This window comes from Dromiciops gliroides, chromosome 5 (assembly GCF_019393635.1).
Source record: "Dromiciops gliroides isolate mDroGli1 chromosome 5, mDroGli1.pri, whole genome shotgun sequence".
NCBI classification, from domain to species: Eukaryota; Metazoa; Chordata; class Mammalia; order Microbiotheria; family Microbiotheriidae; genus Dromiciops; species Dromiciops gliroides.
In genome coordinates this window covers 94,840,061-94,866,244 of record NC_057865.1, presented here as the reverse complement: position 1 = coordinate 94,866,244, position 26,184 = coordinate 94,840,061, and the positions used below count along the sequence as shown (strand labels likewise).

The window sequence follows — 26,184 nt, the reverse complement described above, 5'->3', positions numbered from 1 at the left end:
TTTTAAAAATAAAAACAAGGTCACAAATGTCAGGTTAAGAACTCTTGATCTAGTTCAGCTTCTCCCTTTTAAAACGCACCCAAAGGGGTGATGTGACTTGCTCACGGTCATTTGGTCAATTAGTGACAGAGCTGGAGCTAGACCCCCCCCCACGCCCCGACTCAGGCCCACACTTCTGCCCCTTTTCACGTTGCTTCATCAGGAGCACTTTCTATGGGATCAAGTCTACAGGGAGGTTTAATGCAGAGAAGTTTAATGAAGTTTCCTTCCTAATTTTAGAAAGAAAAAACATTCACAGAGAAAAATCCCTGTAGATTATAGGAAAAATGAAGCTTCTGAACGTTCCTCCAATCCATTGCTGTCACTTCAGAGGGGAAAAAATCACTGACTCTTGTAATGGTAGGCAGGTTGGACAGGAGAGGGTTCTCATCATCAGGTTACCTGATATGAACACAAGTACTCTAGATATAGTTTGACCAATTGTTTGCTGAGTAAAATGGGACTATTATCTCTTTTATTCTGGACATTGTATTTCTATTAGTACAACCTGGTTTCATAGTTATTTTGTCAGTCGCTTCAGACTCTTTGCATTTAATTAACGTGGTATTTCTTAACCTCCTTCTAGATAAGATGGAGAGTATGGGCAGAATGTTCACTTAGTATTTAGATGAAAGATTAGATCTAAAGATTTCTTACTTTTCCATTAAGCCTTTGAAGATCTAAGCCACAATGACCTCTTTCTCCTTTAAATTCATTTTCTGTGTTGTCTGGACCATATGACAATAATAAGGAGCTTTTCACATTTCTGCCCTCTCAAACCATTGTGTTCTCTCCTTTGTCAGATATCTAGAACGAATCATCTCTTCCTCAGCTCCTACTCCACTCTCCTCATGCCTTGCAGGTACTCAAAGTATTCTTCCCAAGGTCACTAGTGACTTAATTATTAAATCCAGTGGCCTTTTTTTTCTTCCCTCATCTTCCTTGACCTCCCTGTAGCACTTGGTTCTTTTATGCTTTTCATCATATTCTCATACCTTAGGCAAAGGTGTCTTCCAAGGTTCTATCCATTTGCTTTCACCCTCAAAGATCTCCTTTACTCCTTAGGATTCATTTGCTACCCATATACATATGTTATGTACATGGTAGGCACATAATAACTATTTGTTGAATGAATTCGTTACCAACTGCTACTTTGGCAATTTCTCTCACATTCATCGACTTTTGTCCATTCGTACCATGGCCACCCTTGTTCAAGCCCATATGTATTTTAGCCTATAAAACATAACAACCTCTTAAATGTTTTTCTGTATTCTGATTTATCATCTCTTTAATCTGCATTTCACACCTTTGGCAGAATAATCTTGCTGATGCACTGTTCTATTCAACAAACTTATGGTGACTCCCCACTGCCTACCAAATAAAGTGTGATCCAAATAAAGTTCTGATTCAAAGCCTTCCACATTTTGGTTCCGACATACTCTTCCATTTTTATCACATAGTACCCCCTTTTATATAATGACTGTCAAACTAGACTTGTCTTCATCTCCCATTTTCATCCTTCCCTTCCCATTCATTGAAAGGTGTCCCCTATTACTATCAGTGTCATGATCTTTTGAAGTTCCTTCAAGGTTGAATTCAGTTGTCACCACTGCATTTAGCATCCTCTGTCATATCAAAATTTATATATATATATATATATGTGTGTGTATGTATATTTATATATTTATATATGTATATGTCTTGTTCTCCCTCCCTCCATTATGTTATAAACTCCTTGAGGGTAGAGACTATGCTATTTTAAATCTTCATATCCCCAGTATCTGTCACAGTACTCTGCACATGGTAGGTGCTTACTGAATGTTTTGTCAAATTGATTCATCCTTACTCAACCCATTTCTTTTTTCAAAAATTTTTTGATATCTTTTGTTTTTATGTTGCCTAAATTTCCCCCGTATTCCTTCCCTGTCCTCCCAGAGAGCCTTCCCTTATAACAAAGAATTATCTGACCCATATCTTCTGCCTTATTCAATACTCTTTTGAAGCTAGGTTAACAGAGGGGGAAAAAAACAAATTTGTGCTAATTTTCCTAAGACTATAGGATTTAGAGCTACAAAAGACCCTAGCTATCATTAAGTACAATACCCTCATTTTATTGGTGAGGAAACTGAGGCCCAGTGAAATTAAGTGGCTTATGGGGCAATGAGGTTGTATGGTGAATAAAGCACTGGCCCTGGATTCAGGAGGACCTGAGTTCAAATCTGGCCTCAAACACTTGACACACTTACTAGCTGTGTGACCCTGGGCAAGTCACTTAACCCTCATTGCCCCACAAAAAAAAAAAGAAAAGAAAAAGAGAGAAAGAAATTAAGTGGCTTACATGAGCTTAGTTAAATAATTTAAATCTTGGTCCTTACTTTTCCCACATTACCATGCTATATTTCATGGAGATTGGAATGAGAATCAATCAGCAAATATTTATTTAGCAACTATTAAAGCAAAAGACAATGCTAGGAGGTAGCTAGATGGCACAATGGATAAAGCACTAGCCCTGGATTCAGGAGGACCTGAGTTCAAATCCAGCCTCAGACCCTTGACACTTACTAGATGTGTGACCTTGGGCACATCACTTAACCCTCATTGACCAACCAAAACAACAAAAAACAAACAAACAAAAAAGAAGTATGAGACATGTTTGCCATTGAGGAGCTTACAATCTTATTTATTTAAGGTATTTATTTAATTTATTATTTATTTGCTAATTTATTCACCGCTATACTCTGCCTTTCTTTACCTGCTCTACCTATCCAAACCAATGATCTCTCTCAATAGCTCAGTTCTTCTCCATTGATTCTTTTCTGATTAATCATATTCCACTGATTTTAACTTTCTTTTTCCTCAATATGTATACAAGTTTTTATTATGGTGTAGCCATGTACTTTTGAGTTATTACTTTTTAATGTTATATTCTTTTTTGGGGGATGGCAATGAGGGTTAAGGAATTTGCCCAGGGTCACACAGCTAGTAAGTGTCAGGTGTCTGAGTTCAGATTTGAACTCAGGTCCTCCTGATTCCAGGGCCAGTGCTTTATCCACTGCACCACCTAGCTGCCCCATTATATTCTTCTTAAAGAGGTTTTTGTAACTATATTTTTCAGTCTTGAAAGCCCAAGTTATTCACAGGAGGACGGTGTTAAGGATGTGGCCCCTAACATTTCTTTTAATTATCTCTTTTCAATTATATCTGCCCAGTTTCAACTCATCCTTCTAGCCTGATGACATCTTTTTGAATCCTGATTCTGTTATACAACACATAATTTGTCCCTTCTAGCTTTATGACATTTGCAAATGTGTTAAATATGTGTTTTCTATGCTTTCATCTAAGTGACTGATTAAAAAAATATATGGGGGCAGCTAGGTGGCGCAGTGGATAGAGCACCGGCCCTGGAGTCAGGAGTACCTGAGTTCAAATCCGGCCTCAGACACTTAACACACACTTACTAGCTGTGTGATCCTGGGCAAATCACTTAACCCCAATTGCCTCACAAAAAAAAAAAAAAAAAGATGAAAAAAAAATATATGGAACAGAGTTAAAGACACATCTTGGGACATTACATTGTCGACCTTCCACCATGTCGACAATTGGTCCCTAATTCCAAATCCACCAAAGTGTAATGTCATTTAACCCACTCTTTCCGTTTTGTCTGCCAAGATATCATGAGAGATTTTGGCGAATGTCTCACTGAGATGCATATGTACAGTGTTCCCCTCATCTATCTGTCTAGTAAACCACTCAAAAATAAAACATGACTTGTTCTTGATGAAACTATAGAAGCAACTAGTAACCACCACTTCCCTTTCTAAACATCCTTTTAATACTGCTTTCTAAAATTGTGTAAGGAGTTAAAGTAAGCTTACCAGGCTGGAATGTGAAGATGCTACTTTTGCCTCTTTTTTTGAAAATCAGTCCAGAATTTGGCTGTCTATCCTTGTCAGTCCAGTTACCCTTGGTGTAGAAGATTAAAGCAAAATACAAGTTGAGTAGTTGGCCTTCTGTCCAAGTCAATTATATTATTTACCCTACAAACAAGTCTAATCCCTTCCTGGATTTACCTTTCTCTCTTTAGTCTTTTTGTCCTTTGTCCCCTTTCACCAGGGGCTTCAGATCTTCTGCACTTGAGCATTATTGGCATTATATGTTTTTAGAGGACCCCCCCCACACTCTTCTTCATTCATCTACAGCTACTTGCCTTTGCTTCCATTTTCTGTACATGTCCTTTTTTTGAAGTTCATTCTTTTTTTTTTAAGTTTTCAACATTTGCTTTTATAAGATTTATAGTTCCAAATTTTTCTCCCTTCCCTCTCCTATCCCCTAGACATGTTCCTTTAAAATTTAAGTTGCTGGTTTAATTGACTGTGTATCCACGTAGGTTTATATTAATTCTGAAATGTCTGGAAAGAGAATGAGGAATGAGTTCCTGAATGCAAGCCCCTCAACCTAAACTTTGAGAAGCCACTCAAAAAGGAAGCCCAAAGGGTCGAGAATACTAATTTTAACCTTATTTCACCTTTGTAAAAATACTGATTGGTCAAAAAAAAATACTGATTGGATAGAGTGAAGACACATTGCTTTTCACAGGAGATAGCATCCTAGGATGAGGAGATCACATTTGAGAGGGTCCAGTTTTCTCTATAGTACACAAGTCTTTGGAGTTTATATGTAGTTTTAAGACCAGTTAGAAAACAGATTGGTTGTGAGGGGGCCTACGGTGACTGTACTGAGGGAGAGCTATAGGCATATGTCTAAAATAGGCAGTGGTCAGTAAACATTTATTAAGTGCCCACTATATGCTAGGCACTAATAACAGAAATTGACAAGCTATAAAATATCCAAAGGAGAGCAGCCTGCATGGTAAGGAAAATGAAAGGTGATATTCAAGGATAGGTTAAGGAGATGAGACACCTTAGAGGGGACACAAAACCTCGAGTGTCTGAAGGGTGGTCATGTGGAAGCAAGATTAGGTTTGTGCTGCTTGGCTCCAAGACCCATCCTAGATTGAAAGGTGGAAGAGACCTTTGCACTAGCCTCTCCAAACCCCCATTTTATGGTGAGAAAGCTGAGGTTTATCAGAGGTTAAGTGATATGCTCACATGGCCAGATTTGAGCCCCGTGTCCTAATTAGAGCATTGCCATTCAATTAGATACCACCGATAAGCGCCCAATCCGTGCCAAGTGCAGCCCCAAGCTCCAGCAGTACAAAGTGTCTGTGCTGCATTCTGCGTGGGCATCCACGGCTATGGAAACACAAGGGAACAAAGACTACCAGGGATCCGGAGAGGCCCGGCCTAGGAAGGTACCCCAGCCCTGGGCAATTGGATGCCCTGGGCGCCGGATTTGGCATTTATGGGCCGAGCCGGAAGCCCCTTTGCTCCTCCGGTCCGCAGGGGGCGCTGTCAGACAGGAGCCCGCCGGAAGTGGCTAGTTCTCGGAGCGGTGGGGACGGGGGCTGGGGGGGGGTTGTCGGGGGAGGGGAGGAAGCCGGAGTCCCAGCATGCTCCGCGTGTCCCTGGCAACCGCCGCCGCGTGAGGAGAACAAGAATGGGTGAAGCGGGAAATTGGAGAGGGCCGGCCTCTGCCCCGCCACCTGACCCCATCGTTCCCGGCCCCGGCTCCCCGGAGCTCGGACCGGGCCTGCCGGCCTCGCTTTTGGAGCTGTCCCGGCCACTAGCCAGGAGACGCAGGGAAATGACCGAGGCGGCTCCGGTTCGGGTGAGCCTCTTCCCCGCGGCCATAGACGGACTCGAGGCCCGCGCTGACCCCGGGGAGGCTCGGGAGCCGACTGTGGGGCATCTGGGGATGGGTGGGGTGTGCCTGAGAAAAAACAGGGAGACCCGTAACCCCGGGGTGGCTGTGCAGGTCCAGGTATTTGGGACAGAAAAAAGGAGCCCATTCGTTATTGTTTGTTGGGAGCCTTGGTGGCCTCCACCAGCCAGCTACAGACACCGACTTGACTTCTCACTCAATAACAAGGTTTCCCCCTCTGCCGTTGAAATAGGCTCCGTAGTAAAGATCTGCCGTTTCGACCTGGTTTTTGCATCATTTTATTGGTGCAAATTACCCATTTCTCGCAGGTCTTCCATTTTACTGCAACAGATTAGAGCCACTTGTGGGCACTTCTTCAGGCATAGGCGTGACACGAAAACTTGCAGGCTGAGCTGCAGGGAAACAGAAGGAAGAGATTTAATCCCACAAAACCGAACTTTATTTATGGCACTTAATGTTTAAGAATTTAGAAAAGTTCGTGGTGCTTCTGCTAAGGAGCCTTTTCTCTGCAGATTGTCTTTTCTTGTGTCACTGAATACTAGAAAGGGAGAATACCACCAGCCTATACCTGCAAGGCCTTCCCGGTCTTAAAAAAGGGTAAATCTGTTCTACTTATTGTGGTTACTAATCACTAAAATTTTTGTTGCATTTGGGAAAGAGGGCCGGCTATCTTGGAAAATGCGTTCAGGGATCTCTTCTTATAGTGCTGAAAAGCACAAAATCACCTTCAAACTATTAACTATTCCTTTTTTGTGAGAGCAAGTTTGTATCATCCTTTTTGAAGGAATGGAATTAAATTATCTTTTTAAAATTAGCCAGGAGATGACTTGTCTGGGATGGCATTGAAGCAAAAGCTTCCTTTGCTTCCAGGTCCCTATACAGTTTGAGGATGTGGCCGTGTATTTCTCAGAACCAGAATGGAAGAATCTGGACAGTTGGCAGAAGGAGCTTTACAAGCATGTAATGACAGTCAATTATGAGACGCTGTTCTCCTTAGGTAAGATATATTGATTAGGAATTTTGTGAATGTCTCTTATGAAATTAGAAGTTGGCAGTGATTTCATGAGGTCATCTAACCCTTCTTAGAAATCTAGTTTCTACAAACCTCCTTGTTAATGCTTTGTACGAATGCCTGCAGTGTTTTAAGTGCCTAACAGAGCTTTGCACTTAATGTTTCTTGAATTTGCTGTTTAGGCAATGGAAGAACTAGCATTGTAGTTATGTCAGGTAATAATAACAATACTTGGCTCTCCATTGATTAAGCAGCACACTGAAAAAGGAATGTGTGCAAGGAATGGAATCATTTGGTTCTCTTTTTTGATATAGCCATGAGACTGGTAAATAGGGAGACACTCCACAGATGTAATAATATAATGTGATACATTGTAGATGTATTAATAATACCTGATCATATATAGCCCTTTGTGATTTTACAAAGCACTTTATATTATCTCACTTGAGCCTCACCACATGCTATTAGGTAAGTACAGCAGGTAATACTGTCCTCATTTTACAAGTGAGGAAACAGAGACTTAGAGAAATTAGGTGACTTGCACAAGGTCACACAATGAGGGTTAGAATTTTGATTCATACCCAGATCACTTGACTCCAGCTTCAGTGCCCATTCCACTGCAAAATACTGCTTCGAATGGCAAATCTTGATTTCAGCACGGCATTTATCAAAATTTCTGATGTCTTTGTGTAGGAGATATAAAAACGTATGCTAGATTAAACTGTGGTTATATGGAATTTTAGTTAATTAACTACATTTAAACACTGCTTCATTAATGAGTTGATATCTGCCTGTAGGAACATTTTATTCCTTTCAGTGTGCCACAGGACTTTGTTCTTAGCCCTCTTTCTTTATTTGTCCAGACCTATGATTTCATGGATGTAGGGAGTTTCCAATGAAGAAACTCCGTCTACCAGTGCAGATCAGCAGCTAATCTGCAACCTATAATCTTAGAGAGTTGCCTTGGGGTACTGAGAAGGTAAGTGATTTGCCCAGGGTCAAAAAGCCAGTAAGTATAAGAGGCAGAGTTTGAACCCATCTCTTTATCCACTGCTATGCCATGCTGCCTCTCCCTTAGCCTTGTCCTGTGCACTAGGTTGTTATAAACAACTTAGATAAAGATATTGAACATCAAATGTACAGTGAAACAAAGGTAGTTGGGAGAGTTAATGAAGTGGATGACAAAATCAGGATTTAAAATTTATTATCAGCTCACATGATTATCTGGAACAAACAGGATGAAATTTAACAGGGATAAATATGGAAACCCAGAATTTAGGTTAAAAAAATTACTCAAATACAGGATGAGAAAACATTAATTTAACAGCCATTCATTTGAAAAAGATCCTGCTATGATTGAAGAATGACTGAACAAATTATGGCATGTGAATATTTCATACTGTTGTGCCATGAGAAATGATGACATAGCTTCAGAGATAGCTGAGAAGGGTGGTATGAATTGATAAAAAGTCAAGTGGGCAAAACCAGGAGAACAATAACAACAATGAGAAGAAAAACATCCTTGAAAGACTTTAGAACTCTGACCAAGTGCAATGAACTAATAATGAAGCATGCTAAAAATAAGATATCATTTTTGAGGATGTGGCCTATGAGGGAATTTTTATTACTTTGTTTTGCATATTTGTTACAAGGTTTTTCTTTTTTTCAGTATGGGAAGAGGAGGTGTTAAGGGAGATACTGAGATTAATTTAAAAAAATCAAATATCATTTTTTGCACAAAGCCTTTCCTGGCACCCCCCCAAACTATTGGTTCTCTCATTTTCTGCCAGTCACAGGGTAGGTGAGCCAGTGTAGGTAAAGCAGCAAGACACCCTGAAGCAGAGACAGGATGCACTGGAACAGTTAGTTGATTATAAACCCAGTCTTGAGTTGCATTAGTAATTATATAATGTCTAACTCAGAAAGACAGTAGTTTCACTGTGCTCTTCATTGGCCAAACCACAGCTAGGGAATTCTGCTCAATTCTGGGCCCATTTTAAGAGACACATTCACCAAACTAGTCAGAGTCTAGAGAATGATAATGAAGTTAGTGAAAGGATTGAAAATCATCTCACACGGAAAGGTTAAAGTAACTAGAGCTTTTTTACATTAAGAAGAAAAAGATTTATTGTGGATACAATGACTTTTCAAGTATTTAAAGATCTAGTGTGTTCAAGAGATAGTAGACTTATTTTGTATTGCTTCAAAAGATATAAATATTATGAATAAGTGAGAATTACAATGGATATGAGCTCAGAATAGTTACTGGTGTAAATATTGATTGTGGGTAGCTCTGAATATGATGTTTCTTTAAATGGTTACATAGAATTAGCCTGAGGGAACCCAGAACATTAGAAAAAGTCTTATTGAAAGTCAGTGAATGTCATGGTCTGACAGGGAGGGAGATGCAATAATTCACTTTGGAGATATGAAGTCTCTATTTTTTTTTTCTTCCCTGTTGACATCTGTAGGCAGAGTGAGGCTTTTTGTGATGGGGTTAGGATGCTGAAGACTGCTTATTCTGTGAATTACCTCACTGTGTTTCCTAAGTTAGCCTCATTCTTGTCATGTCTGAGTCATGGTAAATGAGGCAAATCATTCGATATTTGAATGAGAAATAATCATGCTAGGTATTATGGGAGATATAGCATAGATATAAAATAGAGTCTCTTCTGTCAGTTTACCATTTTATTGGAGGAACAAGACATTTACATGAAGCCATCATGGTGAAAGAGATAAAGTGACTCTGGAATGATGTTGGACTGAGACTCAGAAGATCTCTTGGGTTTGCTGTTAGTTCACTCTGTGATCTGAAGTCACTTCCCTGGACTGAACCTCTCTCCATCTGCACAATGAAGGCATAGGAGAAGGGTATTAGATTAGGTTATCTCTAAGAGCCTCTTAGTCTAGTAAAGAACAGTAGAGTCTTATTCTTGAGTATATCATAGAAGTGACACATTTTGAAATAGAGACAAAGCATTCCAGGAGTTCAAAGAAGAGACAGTGACAGAGGCTAGAATAGGGATTGCCCCTAAAATAAAGTAGATCTAGAACATGGGCTTTGAAGGAAATGATATCATTTGGAAAGGCATTGAAGAAATAGTCGAATATTTCATCTTTATGTTTAATAATCACTGTCCTTATACAAATAAAAATTGGTTGAAGAGCCTTAAGGAATAAGCAAAAATGGAGGCTGCAAAGGACACCAAGGGGGCCTTCTTGGAGCAGAGGGTTTGCTTTGGGTGATATTGGCAAATAAGATTACATGAACAGGTTGGGAACGGTTTTGCAGAGGGACTTGAATGACCTAGATGGGGAGTTTGAGCCAGTGAATGAATGGCCAGTAGTTAACATGTTGTCTTGGTGACCTTAAATGAGAACATTTTCAGTAGAATAGTGAGAGTAGAAGCCAGATTATGATGGATTTGCAAAATTATATGGACTGTTAGAACTTTCTGCTCCTCAGCACCCTATCTAGCACCTCTGGTATGTGATACTTAAGCCATAATCTGGGCTCTTTCCCTTACCCTTGACTTCATTCAGTCAACAGCTATATGCCAGGCACTATGCTAAATTCTAGGGTTACAAACACAGAGAATGAAATAATCCCTACCCTCAAGAAGTTTGTATTCTAAAGGAGGAGACAACAAATACATGTAAAAATATATGTAGCATAAACATAAAGTGAATAAATACAGATACATATAAAGTAGTTAAATATAAGATAATTTGAGAATGAATGAAGCATTTATTAGGCACTTAATATATGCAGAGCCCTGTGATAAGTTTCAAGGATATGGATGGAAAAGACAGTTCCTGCTCTCAAGAAATACATTCTAATGGGGAAGATAACACCTCTGGAAGGTTTCATTTGCAAGTCAGATGGAAAGGTCCCATGGTCTTTAGCATGCAGCAGCAAAACAGATGATAATTCCTCTTCTTTAATATCATTATCAGTGTCTGATGATGAACCATTTAACAGTACCAAAGACTTTGATGACAAGAACTTTCTTTTCTAAGTCTTTAGTAGATGTGGCTGCAGCCTCTGCAGGAGCAGTTGCCAGGCTGCATCTCCACAGGAGTCAGGATGTTGGCTGTGGGCACTGGGTTTGAAGCATTGCTATCCCAGAGGTTCTTAGATTCAGGGCCCTGGGTTGTCTCCATCAGGGTTTGAAGGAAAATCATAGTTCAGATAGTGGTCATGGTTTGACTTGCCTGGAACATGCTCCATCCTGTCTCTTCTTCAGTGTCTTGCTGCTCTACTGGCTTACCTGCCCTGTGAGTGACAGGAAATGAATTGGGAAGGAGGGTGGGGGCTGGAATCAGGAAAGGATTTGTGCAGAAAACAGTGTTTGAGCTCTGTTTTAAAGGAAAAAAGAGACTTCAAAGAAGTGGAAGTAAGTAGAGAGTGTAGTACAAGCATGTTGGGTGGCTAGTGCACAGGAAAGGAGATATGAGTGTGGTGTGTGAAGAAGAGAGAGAAGACCAATATGGCCAAATTGCAGAGTTTAAGACAGGGAATGATGTCACGTGAGACTGGAAAGATTGGTTGGGGCTAGATTGTGTAGGTTTTTGAAAATTAAATAAGTTTATATTATATCTGAACTACCACCCATTTACATAGACTAATGAGCAGTTACTCAGATCCCAGTTTCACTATTCAACCACCTGGACTGGATAGTAATGAAAAATATTATATAGAACACTGAAGAGAATTTTATATCAGAGCCAGTTGTACTTTAAAATCAGATTTGACTTTGTGACAGGTAATGATGTTATCAGTCAATTCATGGAGTGTCACATAACTCTCAAATCATTCTTTTTTTTGTTTGTTTTTTTGTTTTGTTTTTGTTTCCGGTTTTTTTTTTTTTTTTGCAGGCAATGGGGGTTAAGTGACTTGCCCAGGGTCACACAGCTAATAAGTGTCAAGTGTCTGAGGCTGGATTTGAACTCAGGTACTCCTGAATCCAGGGCCGGTGCTTTAACCACTGCGCCATCTAGCTGCCCCCTCAAATCATTCTTGAAACAAAACTGTCTTAAATACATAAATACCATATTTTGTGTTTGATTTGGTGAAATCAAACAGTGGATATCTCAACACCAGAATATTTAGTGATCAGTTCTTGAATGTGATCCATTTTTTCTTTATCATTAATTTTTATTCTCCATGTCTCAATTTTTTTTTTTGACCATCTTTAATGAATCAAGGGAACCTTAGCAATCATGATCAATGTACTCAGATTACTTGTTTGAGGAAATTTAATTAATTCTTTGTGACTTCTGTACAGACTCTGCCATTCCCAAACCAGACTTGATATCCCATTTTGAGCGAGGTGAAGAACCATTCATTAGAAATCATGGGAACTTAATGAAAAGAAAAATGGCAATTAGATGTATTACTGAAAAGCAACATGACTCAAAGAGTGCGTCAACACATCTGTTATGGGGTAAGTGAAAAATTGCGGCTATGAAATAGTGAAGTTTTTTTCCTCACTGTTCTTTGGCTCTTTCCTGTGGTGTTTGGACTAAGCTTTATTTTGGGGGGAAATTACATTAGCAGAGGTAATTTGCTAACTGGGTATAGGAAAATCCTCATATATATCCAAAATTTGGTTACTGACATTTCATTGTTACACTGATCAAAGCCTGCCTCTCTTAGGGTTTTTCCATTTGCATATAGGGAAAGTGTTTTATTGACCTAATAAAGTAGTATCCTAGACAAAAATCACAGAAAGAAAAGAGAATGTTGTGGAGCAATAAGATGTTGTGAGAATTTTGAGGGATTGGGAGGTATCAAGAGAAGAGTTCTATATGCTTGGTAAGTCCAGAGTGATAGGATTGTCTAATTTGGTTTAGTCTTATACATAGGAAGGAAAAATGTTAAAATGATTCCACTGAGGACACAAGTCACTGTAATACTAGGGAAAAAAAATAGGTTGAAACCAACTATTCAGAGTCTTAGATGAATCCCAGTCTTCATTGAAATATAAAACACATTAATGTGTTTGCCACAAGTCTAGAATCTTTGGCCTCTTTTACCTACCATTATTTTTACTTTCCTACTCCCTAGACATCTGCTTTCTTTAAGTCCAATTTTGAGCAGCTAACAACTTTTGAAGAAAGTCATGAAACCAAAATGATTGTATCCATTATAAATTTATGTCTCACATGGATCTTTGCAAATTCTCAGCAATTCATTTTTTGGCCAACCTATCTCATTTCCCACAATTTTTATTCCAAGCCTTCTCTGTTCTCCGAGTGTTCCTTTTTCTTCCCCAGGTGTCTACATAAGGAGTGCTTAATCATGATCTCACCCCCAAAAAAAGGTTTTGTTCTGTCTGGAAACAGCTTTTGGTTTTTGTCAGATGACTGTTATAAGAATTTGCTCATTATCTGGTCTCCCTGTTACCACAGGAAGGGGAAATGTTAGCTAATGAATTATTCATACCAGCTTCCTGATTACAGCTGTTTCTCTTTTCATCTGTTACATCTGTGGACCCCTCCTAAACCTGTATCCAGTGCTGGCCTTTCTTCTGAGTTGGACCCATGTTTCCAACTGCTTGCTCAATTTCTTGACCTAGAGTTTCTGCCAGCACTCAGTATACATAAAGGTGAACTCATCATCTTTTCCCTACAGTGTGCTCTATTTTGGTTAATTCTTAGTTGTCCATGCTGGAACCCAGGACTTTTTATTCTTCCCATTATCCCCTCCCTCAAATCCATTGTTCTATATGTCCATTGACAAATCCTAATGTATGCCTTCTTCCCTTCTCATTTGAATTCCTGCAATAGTTTCTAACCAGTCTCCTTGCCTCCAGATACTCCATCTTTCCCTTTGCTGACCACTTAATTTTCCTGATGCATTTACTCATCTGACCTGTCATTCCATTGCCAGAATCCCTTCAGTGACTTCTGTTGTCTCTTTGATGGAAAAGATGTACACAATAGGAATTGAATAACTTAGCTTTCTCTCTCTTGTCTGTTAACTATTCTGTTTGTCTATGGTCTAATATATTCTTTTATATATATGTATATATGGTCTTATATATTCTTCATTATTCTTACTCTAAACATAGATTCGGTTCTTTTTTTTTTTGGCAGGGCAATGAGGGTTAAGTGATTTGTTCAGGGTCACACAGCTAGTAAGTGTCAAGTGTCTGAGGCCAGACTTGAACTCAGGTCCTCCTGAATCCAGGGCCAATGCTTTATCCACTGCACCACCTAGCTGCCCCAGATTCAGTTCTTAATTGTACGTAGTGGTTTTCCTCCACTGAGGTCCTACTGCAGTGATTGTGGCCCAGGATTCTTGAAGGGAAGAGTTGTAATCTGCATTAATTGGTGGAAGGGTACCCACACTGATGAAATCACATGTCTTTGAAGAAGGAAGGAGCATTTCTCATACAACTCAGATCATTCTAACCATCTCCTTTTCCCTCTGAACTTCCTTTTATCATCTTCTGTACGTTTTTTTAAATGCTTCAGTGGCACTCTTTTCTTTTCTTCCTTTTTATCACTGTTAGCAATTAAAGACATGACCTTGCTGTACCCTATAATTTCTTGTCAGAATAATGAGTCTCTGTTCTGAAAGCCCTAAATTTATAAATAGTTCTCTGGGTTCTTATAATCCTTATAGCTTCCCTCAAAGTATCAACTATCTACAATCTTACCCTCTCTTTTCTTTAGATACTGTAATCATTCCCCAAAATAATTTAACTTCTTTATTTTGCTTGTAGCCTCTGCCAAGCATGGGAGGGAAAGATGGTGCTTTGAAGAACAGTATTACCTATACTGTATATCTGTACTGTAATTCTCAACAAAGTGAATGTTCATTTGTCTTTTTTTTTTAATCAATCGAGAATAATTTTGCTGGCTAAGAGGAGAGCGCCATCTCCTTAAAATAATATTTTTAGGTTCCAAAAATATACAATTTGTGCCTTCAGCTATAAGGATTTTCCTACTTAGTACAGATGGCTTTCATTTCAAAGAGTTTGGCCCTTCTAAGGGCACCATATATTTTAAACATTTAAACAATATGAAACAATTTTTGAATAGAGATATAAAATGTCTTCTGTATATCCTGTCAGAGTAGAATGGATTTAGCGATTAGAGGTGAAGGAAGGAAGGAATTATAGTATAGAAATGAGTAAGGATGGCTTTGTTTTTCATTTCAGGGGACCAAAGAGTTGTGAATACTGACAAGGAAGAATGTCATTTACATGGTCTTCAAAGCCAAGACCCATCTAGACCTTTGTCAGATAAAAAGGCAGAGTTTTGTTCTAGACCTGACGTCATGTGGAGGAGTCAGTGCATGCAGGACACACTTCCCCAAAAGGAAAACCTCTGTAGCACTAAACCATCCATCCAGAGTGAGGGAGAACCATATTACAAAAGCCAAGATTCACCTAAGGTCCAGGAAACTCCGCCAGAACAGAGAGTCTACCCCTGTCCTGTCTGTGGGAAAAGGTTCCAGGTGAATGACCACCTGCTGAGCCACCAGAAGAGCTGCTGCCAAGACCAGCTGTGCAAATACCCAAAGTTCAAGAAGAAATTTAACAAGCCATCTGATCCCCAGCTACCCCAAAGAATTCATTTAAGAGAAAAACAGTTTCAATGCAAGGAGTGTGAAAAGAGTTATAGGCGCCAAGTAGATTTGCGGAACCACCAGCTTGTGCACACAGGTGAGAGACCTTTTCAGTGCCCTGATTGTGACAAGAGCTTCCGACAGAAGGGACAATTACTCAACCACCAAAGTTTGCATACTGGGGAGAGACCATTTCAGTGCCCTGACTGTGACAAGAGCTTCCGACAGAAGGGACAATTGCTCAATCACCAGCGTCTGCACACAGGCGAAAGGCCCTTCCAGTGTCCTGAGTGCAAGAAGAGCTTCCGTCTGAAGGCTGTTCTGAAGGCCCACCTAGGATTGCACAGCAGAGAGAAGCCATTCTCCTGCAGTGATTGTGGAAAGGGCTTCACCCAGCAGTATAAGCTCACTGAACACATGAGAGTGCATAGTGGCGAAAAACCTTACCAGTGTCCTGAGTGTGACAAGAAATTCCGCCTGAAGGCGGTCATGAAAGCCCACCATCGAAGGCATAGTGGAGCAAAGCCATTTTCTGATTCTGGTCTTGGCAAAGGCTTTACCAAACCATCTTTACTCAATACCCACATCAGAAATCACATGGGGGAGAAGCTCTTCAAATGCCAAGAGTGTGACAAAGGTTTCTGCCAGAAGAGGGACCTTCTCACCCATCAACTTACACACACAGGCGAGAAGCCCTTTCAGTGCCCTGAGTGTGAGAAAAGCTTCCACCTAAAAGCAGTCATGAAGGCCCACCAGCGGTTACACAGTAAGGAGAAGCCATTCACCTGTGGTGATTGTGGCAAAGGCTTTACCAAGCAGTCTGCATTCACAATTCATCTCCGAGTACACAGTGGGGAGAAACCATTCAAGTGTTCTGAGTGTGACAAGACCTTCCGCCTGAAGTCTGTCATGAAGGCCCACCAGCGCAAACACAGTGAGGAGAGACCATTCACCTGCAATGAGTGTGGAAAGGGCTTCATTCAAAGATATAAACTTACCACTCACATGAGAATGCATACTGGAGAAAAGCCCTTCCAGTGCTCAAAATGTGACAAGAGTTTCCGTTTAAAGAAATACCTCCTCAAACATCAGGTTGTACACACTGGTGAGAGACCCTTCCAGTGCCCTGAGTGTGACAAGAGCTTCTGTCGAAAGGCTTACATGAAAGTCCACCAGCGCCTCCACAGTGGGGAAAGGCCCTTCTCCTGTGGTGAGTGTGGTAAGGGCTTTGTTCAAAAGTATAAACTCACTGAACATTTCAGAGTACACACCGGTGAGAAACCCTTCCATTGTGCTGAGTGTGACAAGAGCTTCCATCAGAAAGGGCACCTGCTCAACCATCAGCTTGTGCACACAGGAGAGAGACCCTTCCAGTGCACTGAGTGTGACAAGAGCTTTCGTCTGAAGGCTGATATGAAAGTCCACCAGCGCATTCACAATGGGGAAAGACCATTCTCTTGTTGTGAGTGTGGAAAGGACTTCACTCAGAAATCTGCACTTAATACCCACCTCAAATTGCATGATAAGTTGAAATCCTGTAGTTCCCCAAGTAAGCCAGACATTGATCACAACAGTGCCAGCCATTCAATTCATTAGTTTTGTTAGTGTTAAGACAGAATGAGAATCAGAAAAAATGCAGCAGAACTGTGACTGGCTAGGAAAATACAGCAGTGGGCAGACCAGCCCAGTGAATGGAAGAAATTTCATTAGGAATCACTTGTAGTTTGGATCTCAGAACTTAGGATCAGGACTTGGAATTTGTAACCTCAAAATATGTTACTTTATCTCCCAGATATACCCAGGCTACTATTAGGGTCATCATACAACTTCTAAAAGGTGTGACAATCTACCTTCTCAGCTTCTCAATGGAGAGAATATATTCCGCTGAAAAACAGCCAATACAGCTTATTGAGAATGAACAAGTACAGATGTTTTAACTATATGGACAAACAGAGATGTAAAGTATTAAAACCACAGATTAGTCTTCAAGTGCATCAAGAGGCTGGATGGATATCTTTATGGAATATGTATCTAAAAGGTCCAAGAAAATTAGAATGTCAGTCTTGAAACAAATATTAGAATATTGAAGGATTTGAAGTACTAGAGACTAGGAATTAGTTTTGAGATACTTTCTTATTTAAGCAAATAAATCTACATATTGCAAGAGGAGGGACCTGGAAAAGTCAGACCTTCATTTGCTCATGTTGACTGAGATGCTCAAAACTGTAGAGGGTCCTAGGAGCACCAGGGGGAAAAAAGCCACCAAGATCATACCATCTTGCTGAGAATGAGACCAGAAGGTAGCAGATTCTTAAAAACTCTAAATGAAGGCCAAAGAAATATTCCTTAATAGGGATTTCCTTATGTCATTAAAAAGAATCGAAGATAAGGCAATGGGAGTCAAAGAAAAGAAGTCAAAGGTATAACTATAATTTCATGATGTTAAGCAGGGGAAAAGGGTGATAAAAAGAGTTGGAATGATGCTGACAGAAATGGGGTTGTTGGGAAGGGAAATGGTTTGCTGGGAGATTATGAGTTTAGATTCAGAAAATTTAAGGTGATAGTAGATTATCCAAACGGAATGGGATTAACATGAAATATGGAGTTGGATCTTGGCATCTATTGGCCTTGGTTTTGTGATGTTCTAGGGAATAATTCTTTCAAGGAGTGTCACCTAATTGGAAAATTCTTCAGAACAAAAATTAGTTTACTTTGTAAATGTATATTATACGTCACATGGCATTTATAGACTATAGGGGAGTATGATGAAATCAAACAATAGACTTTAAAATCTAAAATAATTTGGGAATCAGCACACTAGAGAATAAAAGGATATTTCATCTATAACTTCCCAAGACTCCATTTTTCAGTATCTTTTCATATGCGAGAGACCCTGTGGTATAAGGGGTGTCAAAAGACATGGGTATAGGGGCAGCTAGGTGGTGCAGTGGATAAAGCACTGGCCCTGGATTCAGGAGGACCTGAGTTCAGATCTAGCCTCAGACACTTGACGCTTACTAGCTGTGTGACCCTGGGCAAGTCACTTAACCTCAATTGCCTCACTAAAAAAACAAAAACAAAAGACATGGGTACTAGTTCTGGTTTTATTATTAATTTGGTGGGTGATCTTGGGAAAGGTTGTAATCTCTCTCATCCTCAATTCATTTAACTGTAAAACGTGTGAGCCTCTATGAGATTTTTGATTCCTATGGTAACTTCAGCTAACTTTTTCCATTCATGGAATCATTAACAATTTAGCTGTGAACAAGTTTTTCAGATATAGTATTAAAGGATTACCTCTGTGTGGCTTTTTTGCAGATTCCAAACCAGATTGATTTCCAGTATTAAATGAAGAGAGGGGCTGTACCTCAATGATGAAGGAAACTCAGTAAAAACAGAAACAGCTCTGGTACTGATGAGCAATGGAATTTGGAATCCTTTGGGGATAAATAAAATAGGATTATGACCATGAAATATAGACCTATTCCTTAAGGTGATAAGATGGATATAGCACCTGAATTTTAACAGTGTGATCTTTTATAAGCCTCGATTTCTACATCTATAAAATGGAAATAATAATAGCACCTACCTCACAGGGTTATTATGAGGATCAAATGCAATACTACATATAAGTTTTGCTGTAAGCTTGGAGGTATTGTATAAATATTAGCTACTATTATTATTAGTTGAGCCTTATCTTTTATGACCATTGTGCTGGCTGGCAAAGAGAAAAGAGAGTCTAAAACACCTTTATTTTCAATTCATTAACTCACTGGGTATAACTGGCCTTTTTCTTCGTGAGTCTTCATTTTTCCTATCTGTAAATAGGGATACTACTACTGTGGTATCAATATAATCTTGATCTGGGGGCAGCTAGGTGGCACAGTGGATAAAGCACTGACCCTGAATTCAGGAGGACCTGAGTTCAAATCTGGCCTCAGACACTTGATACTTACCAGCTGTATGACCCTGGGCAAGTCACTTAACCCTCATTGCCCTGCAAAAATGAATAAATGAATATATACTATGGATCTATTCTACGTAACAGGAATGATTTCTAGAAAGAGCTGTTAAAGGGACTAAGGCCCATGTCCTCAAAGAAAACTCTGTCTTCCATGTCATACTTGGTAACATTTCTATTTGATTGCACTGGGATGCATTTTTCTTGTCAGATTTGGGGAACTTGAAATTTTGGATTAGCAAATTAAAAACCACTAGCAGAGAGCAGCCATATTTAGGCCTAGAGATCCAATAATTTATGGCTAAATATGGAGCTCAGCCTGCCTGAGATTTTAGCCAAAAACAACATCTTACCTAATTAACAGGTAGGCCACTAGGGCTAACCAACCACCTGTCACAGCTACTACATTGCACAGTGGAAAGAGTACTGAAGGGGGCAGCTAGGTGGCACAGTGGATAAAGCACTGGCCCTGGATTCAGGAGAACCTGAGTTCAAATCTGGCCTCAGACACTTGACACACTTACTAGCTGTGTGACCCTGGGCAAGTCACTTAACTCTCATTGCCCTGCAAAAAAAAAAATTTAATCTTAAAATTTAAAAAAAAAAAGCATACTGGACTTGGAATTAGAGGACCCAGGTCAGAACATTAAGTCTGCTACTTGCAAACATTGTTTATTGAACACATCATTTAATCTTTGGGCCACGTTCCTCAACTGTAAAATGACAGTTTGATTTAGACTAGATCAAAGTTTCTTTTTTTTTTTTTTTTTTTTTTTTTTTTTTTTTTTTTTAAAGAAACAGTGCATTAGACCCTCCTGAGTTGTTGACTCCAACCTTGCCAAAGACAGTAACTTAGAACTTCTGAACGTTTGCTTTCACAGGAAAAAAAAATTAAAATAAAATAAAACAGTGTTCCATTTTGTATTTTTTTTTCAGTGTCTGAAAGAAGTCACACCTTCCTAGGTCTCCTTGGAATTTTTTTCTTTTCTTTCTTTTTGCTGGGTAAACTTTAAAAAGTTAGGAGTTCTGTTCTCATCCATGAGAAGCTGCGTGGGTCAGCGTGGGTCTGCGTGTTCTAGAATGAAGCCCCACCGGTGTACCTTCGGTAAAAATGGGATTGGAAAAACCTACTTCCGTGTCTAAATCTCGTCGGAGTTTTGGTGGGAAGCCTCTAGTTTCATCTTTTTAGAAGGTGGTGCTCCTTCGGAATCCTGAGAGTTATTTGATGCTTCTGTGGTTATATCGTTGTCCCCAGAGGGTTGCATTTCGACTTTCTCTGAACTGTTCATTGAATTTTCCATTGAAGACTGTGAATTCTGTTCATCAGAAGTATCTTCTGATCCGGCTTGCTCCTTCGGCTCTGCATGGACCTCATCGGACTTCGCTTCGGGGCCGTCCCCCTGTGCTGCCGAGTTTGGTTCTGGCACCGGGCTGGAGTTGCTGCTGTTCTCCTGCTTAATCGGTGACGCATCAGCTATGGAGCTCTGATTGCTGTTGTCATCGTGCATGTCCATCATCCCTGGGGACGAACTGTTCTCCGGGGTGGTCACCTCAGACCCACACTTTTCATCTTTGCCCTTCTTCTTGCTTTTATTTTTGTCATCTACCTTCGGCTCTGTAACGGGGACCCACTTATAGATCCGCAGGTGTCACCTACGGTCACCCATTTCTTCTCCCATTTGCGCACTTTCTCGATGGCCGCCATGACCTTCTTGATATCATCTTTGGCCCGGCTCCTGGTCTCGGCTCGAACCGACCGGCCCGACATGGTGCTGGCTAGGCGAGCGAGGCTGCTGGAGCGCGCCCTGGCCCTTCTCGCTTTCCCCTCCTCAGCCGCGCACTCACTCGCACGCACATACACACACACACACACACATGCATGCATCCACACACTCACTCACACACTCGCACACATACACACACTCCCGCACGCACACACACACTCGCACACACACATACATACACACACTAGATCAAAGTTTCTTAAATTGTGGGTCATTACCCCATATGGGGTTGCATGACTGAAATGGGGGTCATGAAAAATTTGGCAACAGTAAAAGGTTATGTCTACCTATTTTATATACCTGGGGTCATGTAAAAAATTTTTTTTGTGAAAAGAGGTAGTGAGTGGAAAATGTTTAAGAAGCCTTGGACTAGATGACATGAAGTTCCTTGTATCTTCAATTCTATGATTGCAAGATCAGGTGAGATGCAAGCAAGTATTGAAGGTGAATAGTATTGAATAACTGAATTAATGGTTACATCGCCTACTATTGAAAAACAGATCCCTTGGGTCGTGAAAAGAGGGCTGAATTTAGTTAGCATCAAAGGATCTGAGTTCAGATCTTGATTTTGCCACTTACTACCTATTTGAACTTGGGCAGATCATTTAACTCCTCTGGGTCTCATTTTCAGCATCAGTAAAAGGATGACCCCTGGGGTCCCTTCCAGCTCTACATCTATGACATACCCTGTTCTGAGGGGATTCTTCAACTAATTATGTTGAATAATGAGCCTCATTTCTAGTTGTGCTTCTCAGTGGCTTATTAAGCCAAGACCTGTAGAGGTCACCAGGAGCCAATGGTTTACCTCCTAGGGTGATTTTAAAGTTAGCTCATTGCTCAATCAAAATCTCATTGATGTGGGATGGAGGAATAACATATGCTAAACTATGTTTAAGATTGTAAGCATCATAGTTGACAAGTTTTTTTTTTTCCCTAGATAAGCAGGAGGCAGATCCCTGTGCCTTCAGGTAAGACTTATAGGAAAGAATAACATTAAATCAAAGAAAACAAGAAGGTGGCCATTTAGTCCCCAGCTTGCACGTTGATAGTCTTTTGATAGTTCCCACTTTCCCTTAGTCTCCTGTTTGTTGTTGTTATTGTTGTTGTTTTATGAGAGTAACGTTGGTGGTCACCTAGTAAACATTTATTAAGAACATTCTGGGGCAGCTAGGTGGCACCTTGTTCAAGAGTTTTGAATTAAACAGATCAGTTGTCCACACTAAGTCTGGCACTAATATGGCAAACCCCAGATGGGGACACTGGCCTATGTGGAAAATAAAGCAGATCATTGGCGTCAGGCCCGTGAGTGGCTGCTGCACTTCCAGCCAAGGTGAATTAGGGAGACTCTGTCAGAAGAAAAGAATGAAAGAAAAGTTCCTTGGGTATCCTCTCTGTTAATTAAAAAACTCTTGCAAATGCTCTAAATTACTATTGACTAGAGAAATGCAACTTAAAACAACTCTGAGATACCATCTCACACCTATCAGATTGGCTAATATGACAAAAAGGGAAAATAATAAATGTTGGAGAAGCTGTGGAAAAATTGGAACACTTAATGCATTGTTGGTGGAGCTGTGAACTGATCCAATCATTTTGGAGAGCAGTTTGGAATTATGCCCAAAGGGCTATAAAGCTGTGCATACCCTTTGACCCAAGCAATACTACTATTAGGTCTTTTTCCCAAAGAGATCATAAAAAAGGGAAAAGGCCTCACATGTACAAAAATATGTATAGCTGCTCTTTTTGTGGTGGCAAGGAATTGGAAATTGAGGGATTGCTCATCAATTGGGGAATGGCTGAACAAGGTGTAGTATATGAATGTAATGGAATACTATTGTGCTGTAAGAAACAATGAGCAGGTGGATTTTCAGAGAAACCTGGAAGGACTTACATGAACTAATGCTGAGTGAGATGAGCAGAACCAGGAGAACATTGTACACAGTATTGACAACATTGTGTGTTGATCAACTGTGATAGATTTGACTCTTCTCAGCAATACAGTGGTCCAAGATAGTTCCAAAGGACTCATGATGAAAAATGCTCTCCAAATCCAGAGAAAAGGAACTATGGAATCTAGATGCAGATTGAACTATACTATTTCTTTTTTTGTTTGTTTTTTGTTTTTCTTTTTTGAGGTTTTTCCTCTTTCACAGCATGACTAATGCAGAAATATGTTTAATGTAATTGTACATATATAACCTATATCAGACTGCTTGCTGTCTTGGAGAGGAGGGAGGGAGGGGAAGGAGAGAGAAAAATTTGAAAGTAGAAATCTTATAAAAACAAATATTGAAAACTATCTCTACATGTAACTGGAAAATAATAAAATACTTTAATAAAACACACACACACACACACAAAACTCTTGCTAGAGCCCACACCCCTTCCATTCTCACTTTCCAAGGACAATTTTCTTGAGTTTAATGATGGAATCACATTTCTCTGGCCTCCCTACTTGGTGTCTGTGCTTTTCACTTGGATTGGAGAAAATGTAAAAGGGTTATAGTCACTGTTCCTTGAGTAATTCATTTCAGTTACTATCACTGCTAATTCCCTCCCTCCCTTCCTCCTACCTCCCTAGCCCATATCTGTGGGCTCATAAGATTTGGGCCTGGTGCTGCTGGATGTGTCCTATTGTAATCCTGTTGTCATCATGCCTCTTCTTGTATCTAATACAAGAACATGAAGTTTCTTAACATAAAGATTGTGAACTTAAATGGGGGGTGGTATTTTATTTCAGTATAAATGGTTTCTTTTGTAATCCTATGTATTTTATTTTTATTTATAAACATTTTTCCCTGGGAAGGGGTCCATAGGCTTTAGCAGACTTCCAAAGGTATCCATGACACAAAAAAAAGATTAAGAACACTTGATTTTATATGACTGCCCAGATTAAACAGATTCTGATAACAAAACTTCAAAGGAAATGGATTCTCACAATAGCAGTGTTCACATTGTTGTCTTCTCATTTTGTTAGTAACATGGAGAGGCTCTGTGCATTTCTTTTTTTTGTTTGGTTGGTTTTTTGGGTTTTTTTTGAGGCAATGGGGGTTAAGTGATTTGCCCAGGGTCACACAGCTAGTAAGTGTCAAGTGTCTGAAGCCAGATTTGAACTCAGGTCCTCCTGAATCCAGGGCCGGTGCTTTATCCACTGAGCCACCTAGCTGCCCCCCTGTGTATTTCTGATGTTCCAAACATGACAAGCTTCTTCTTGTTTTTCATGATAATCCAGTAACAATTGCATCCCGTTGCTGAAGAGTCCTGACATCGGTGGAGGAGCACAGGAGATGAAGCAGAGCTACAATCAGTCACCTGGAGAAAATCTGGAGAACATACTAAGATGTTGTCCTTGCTTTTCTCTGAAAGTTCCATTCAAAGGACTTAGCCTAAGGTCTTCTAAGTTTTAGTCCTAATATGACTGTAAGAGAAATTGGCTGAGGGTAATGATAATGACAGTCATAATACTTAGACTACCTACCTCCTCACAGGGTTGTTGTGGGGAAAGCACTTTTTAACATCTTAAAGGCTATAGAAATATGAGTTATGGTAAATATGCAAATACTTGTTCATCGATTGATTGGGAATAATTGCATTATCTTTAGATTTTAAAAAGCCTCTGGACGAAACTTTAGAAAACAGTCATTGTTGTGTTCCTTTGTTCACTGCCCCAGCTGCTACAGAGTGATCATTTTTTGTGTTCTCAGACCATTGAACGTGACAAAATCGAGTTCCTCTACAGGGATCAGATACAGAGTATTGTGGTGCCAGGTTTTAAAAGAAATAAACCAAATCACACAAAGAGGTCCTACAGCTCAGTGAATGGGAAGCAGTCATATGATCACCCTCTTGCTCCTACAGAAGGTGGTCCCAATTTCTGTGCTAAAATCCAAGGCCTGTTTCAGGTGCTGGTGTGATTGGCAAGCTTGTTTAGTTTTATTGTGTTAATTATAGTAATAAACAAAGTATCTCTGAATCCCCAAAGTCTGCTTTTATATTTGAGGAAGGTTCAGCTTCCTTTTTGGGGTATTAGAGTAGAGTTTTGTAGCTCTCAGTTGATAATTGCTAGGGATTTCTGCAACCCCTAATCATTGTATGGTGCTTGTATATGATGGCAGTGATTTCTGAAGACTAGAAAGCCTTGAATGCTACTGGCATATTAAATATGGGTGTAATACTGAAGCCACAAGAGCACCGAGTCTTCAACTTCCTCTTAAAAGGGCCAAAACAAAGCTTCATTAGGGGGGTACATTGTATTGAACGAGCTCAACCCTGAATTAGAACTGCAGCTGAGAATTCTTGCTGAGCCTCTACTAGAGGCAAATTTTTGAAGTCCACAGTTACTGTGTTGAAATGCCTGTTCCAGTCTACCTCAGGGTAGGTTTCCAGGGAAGTGCTTTGAAATATAACACTGCACAGAATGTAAGGCATTATCTTTATTGATTGTTCTTTATTTGGGAATTTTTCTTAGACTTCTACATTAGGCAGGTAGGTGGCACAGTGGATAGAGCCCCAGGCCTGGAGTTAAGAAAACATGATTTCCATCCAGCCTGTATCCCTGGGCAAGTCACCTAACCTCTGTTTACCTCAGTTTCCTCATCTGTAAAATGAGGATAATAGCACCTACCTCCCAGAGTTGTGGGGATTCAGTGCAATAATATTTGTAAAGTACTCAACACAGTGTCTGGCAAATATAACAACACACAATGTTGTTGATACTGTGTCCAGTGTTCTGGTTCTGCTCATCTCACTCAGCATCCTACTTGTCATTTCTCACAGCACAAAAATAGTATTCCATCACCATCATGCACCACAGCTTGTTCAGCCATTGCCCAACTGATAGGCATCTCCTCAATTTCCAATTCTTAGCCACCACAAAAAAAAAGTTGCTATAAATATTTTTGTCCTTCCCTGCCCCTTTTAAAAAATCTTTGGGATACAGACCTAGCAGTGGTATTGCTGGATCATAGGGCAGGCAGTTTTGTAGCCCATTGGGCATAGTTCCAAATTACTTTCCAGAATCAGTTTG

At 40.0% G+C, this 26,184-nt stretch overlaps 2 protein-coding genes across 3 annotated transcripts; one reads left to right on the top strand and one right to left on the bottom strand.

The window, feature by feature from the left end:
• Positions 1-5,559: 5,559 nt before the first annotated feature.
• Positions 5,560-25,644, top strand: LOC122729849 (gastrula zinc finger protein XlCGF58.1-like). 2 transcript variants are annotated; one of them, XM_043968944.1, is made up of 7 exons: positions 5,560-5,766; positions 6,691-6,817; positions 12,121-12,279; positions 15,004-17,833; positions 18,732-18,822; positions 22,096-22,126; positions 24,391-25,644. In XM_043968944.1, the coding sequence occupies exons 1-4, from the start codon at positions 5,596-5,598 to the stop codon at positions 17,007-17,009; spliced, it is 2,463 nt and encodes an 820-aa protein (XP_043824879.1). In that variant the 5' UTR covers positions 5,560-5,595; the 3' UTR covers positions 17,010-17,833; positions 18,732-18,822; positions 22,096-22,126; positions 24,391-25,644. The 2 variants fall into 2 exon arrangements, with proteins under 2 accessions (XP_043824879.1, XP_043824880.1); XM_043968945.1 differs by having other exon boundaries at positions 18,732-18,906.
• Positions 20,367-21,287, bottom strand: LOC122729851 (B-cell CLL/lymphoma 7 protein family member A-like). The gene is given in 2 exon segments (XM_043968946.1): positions 20,367-21,019; positions 21,022-21,287. Coding segments are annotated over 2 exon segments (744 nt in total). The 5' UTR covers positions 21,260-21,287; the 3' UTR covers positions 20,367-20,513.
• Positions 25,645-26,184: the final 540 nt, after the last annotated feature.

Coding starts and splice junctions, on each gene's coding strand:
- LOC122729849 (XM_043968944.1), top strand. CDS start 5,596: ATGGGTGAAGCGGGAAATTGGAGAGGGCCGGCCTCTGCCCCGCCACCT. Junction 5,767..6,690: donor CCGAGGCGGCTCCGGTTCGG/GTGAGCCTCTTC, acceptor CTTTGCTTCCAG/GTCCCTATACAGTTTGAGGA. Junction 12,280..15,003: donor GTCAACACATCTGTTATGGG/GTAAGTGAAAAA, acceptor TTTTCATTTCAG/GGGACCAAAGAGTTGTGAAT.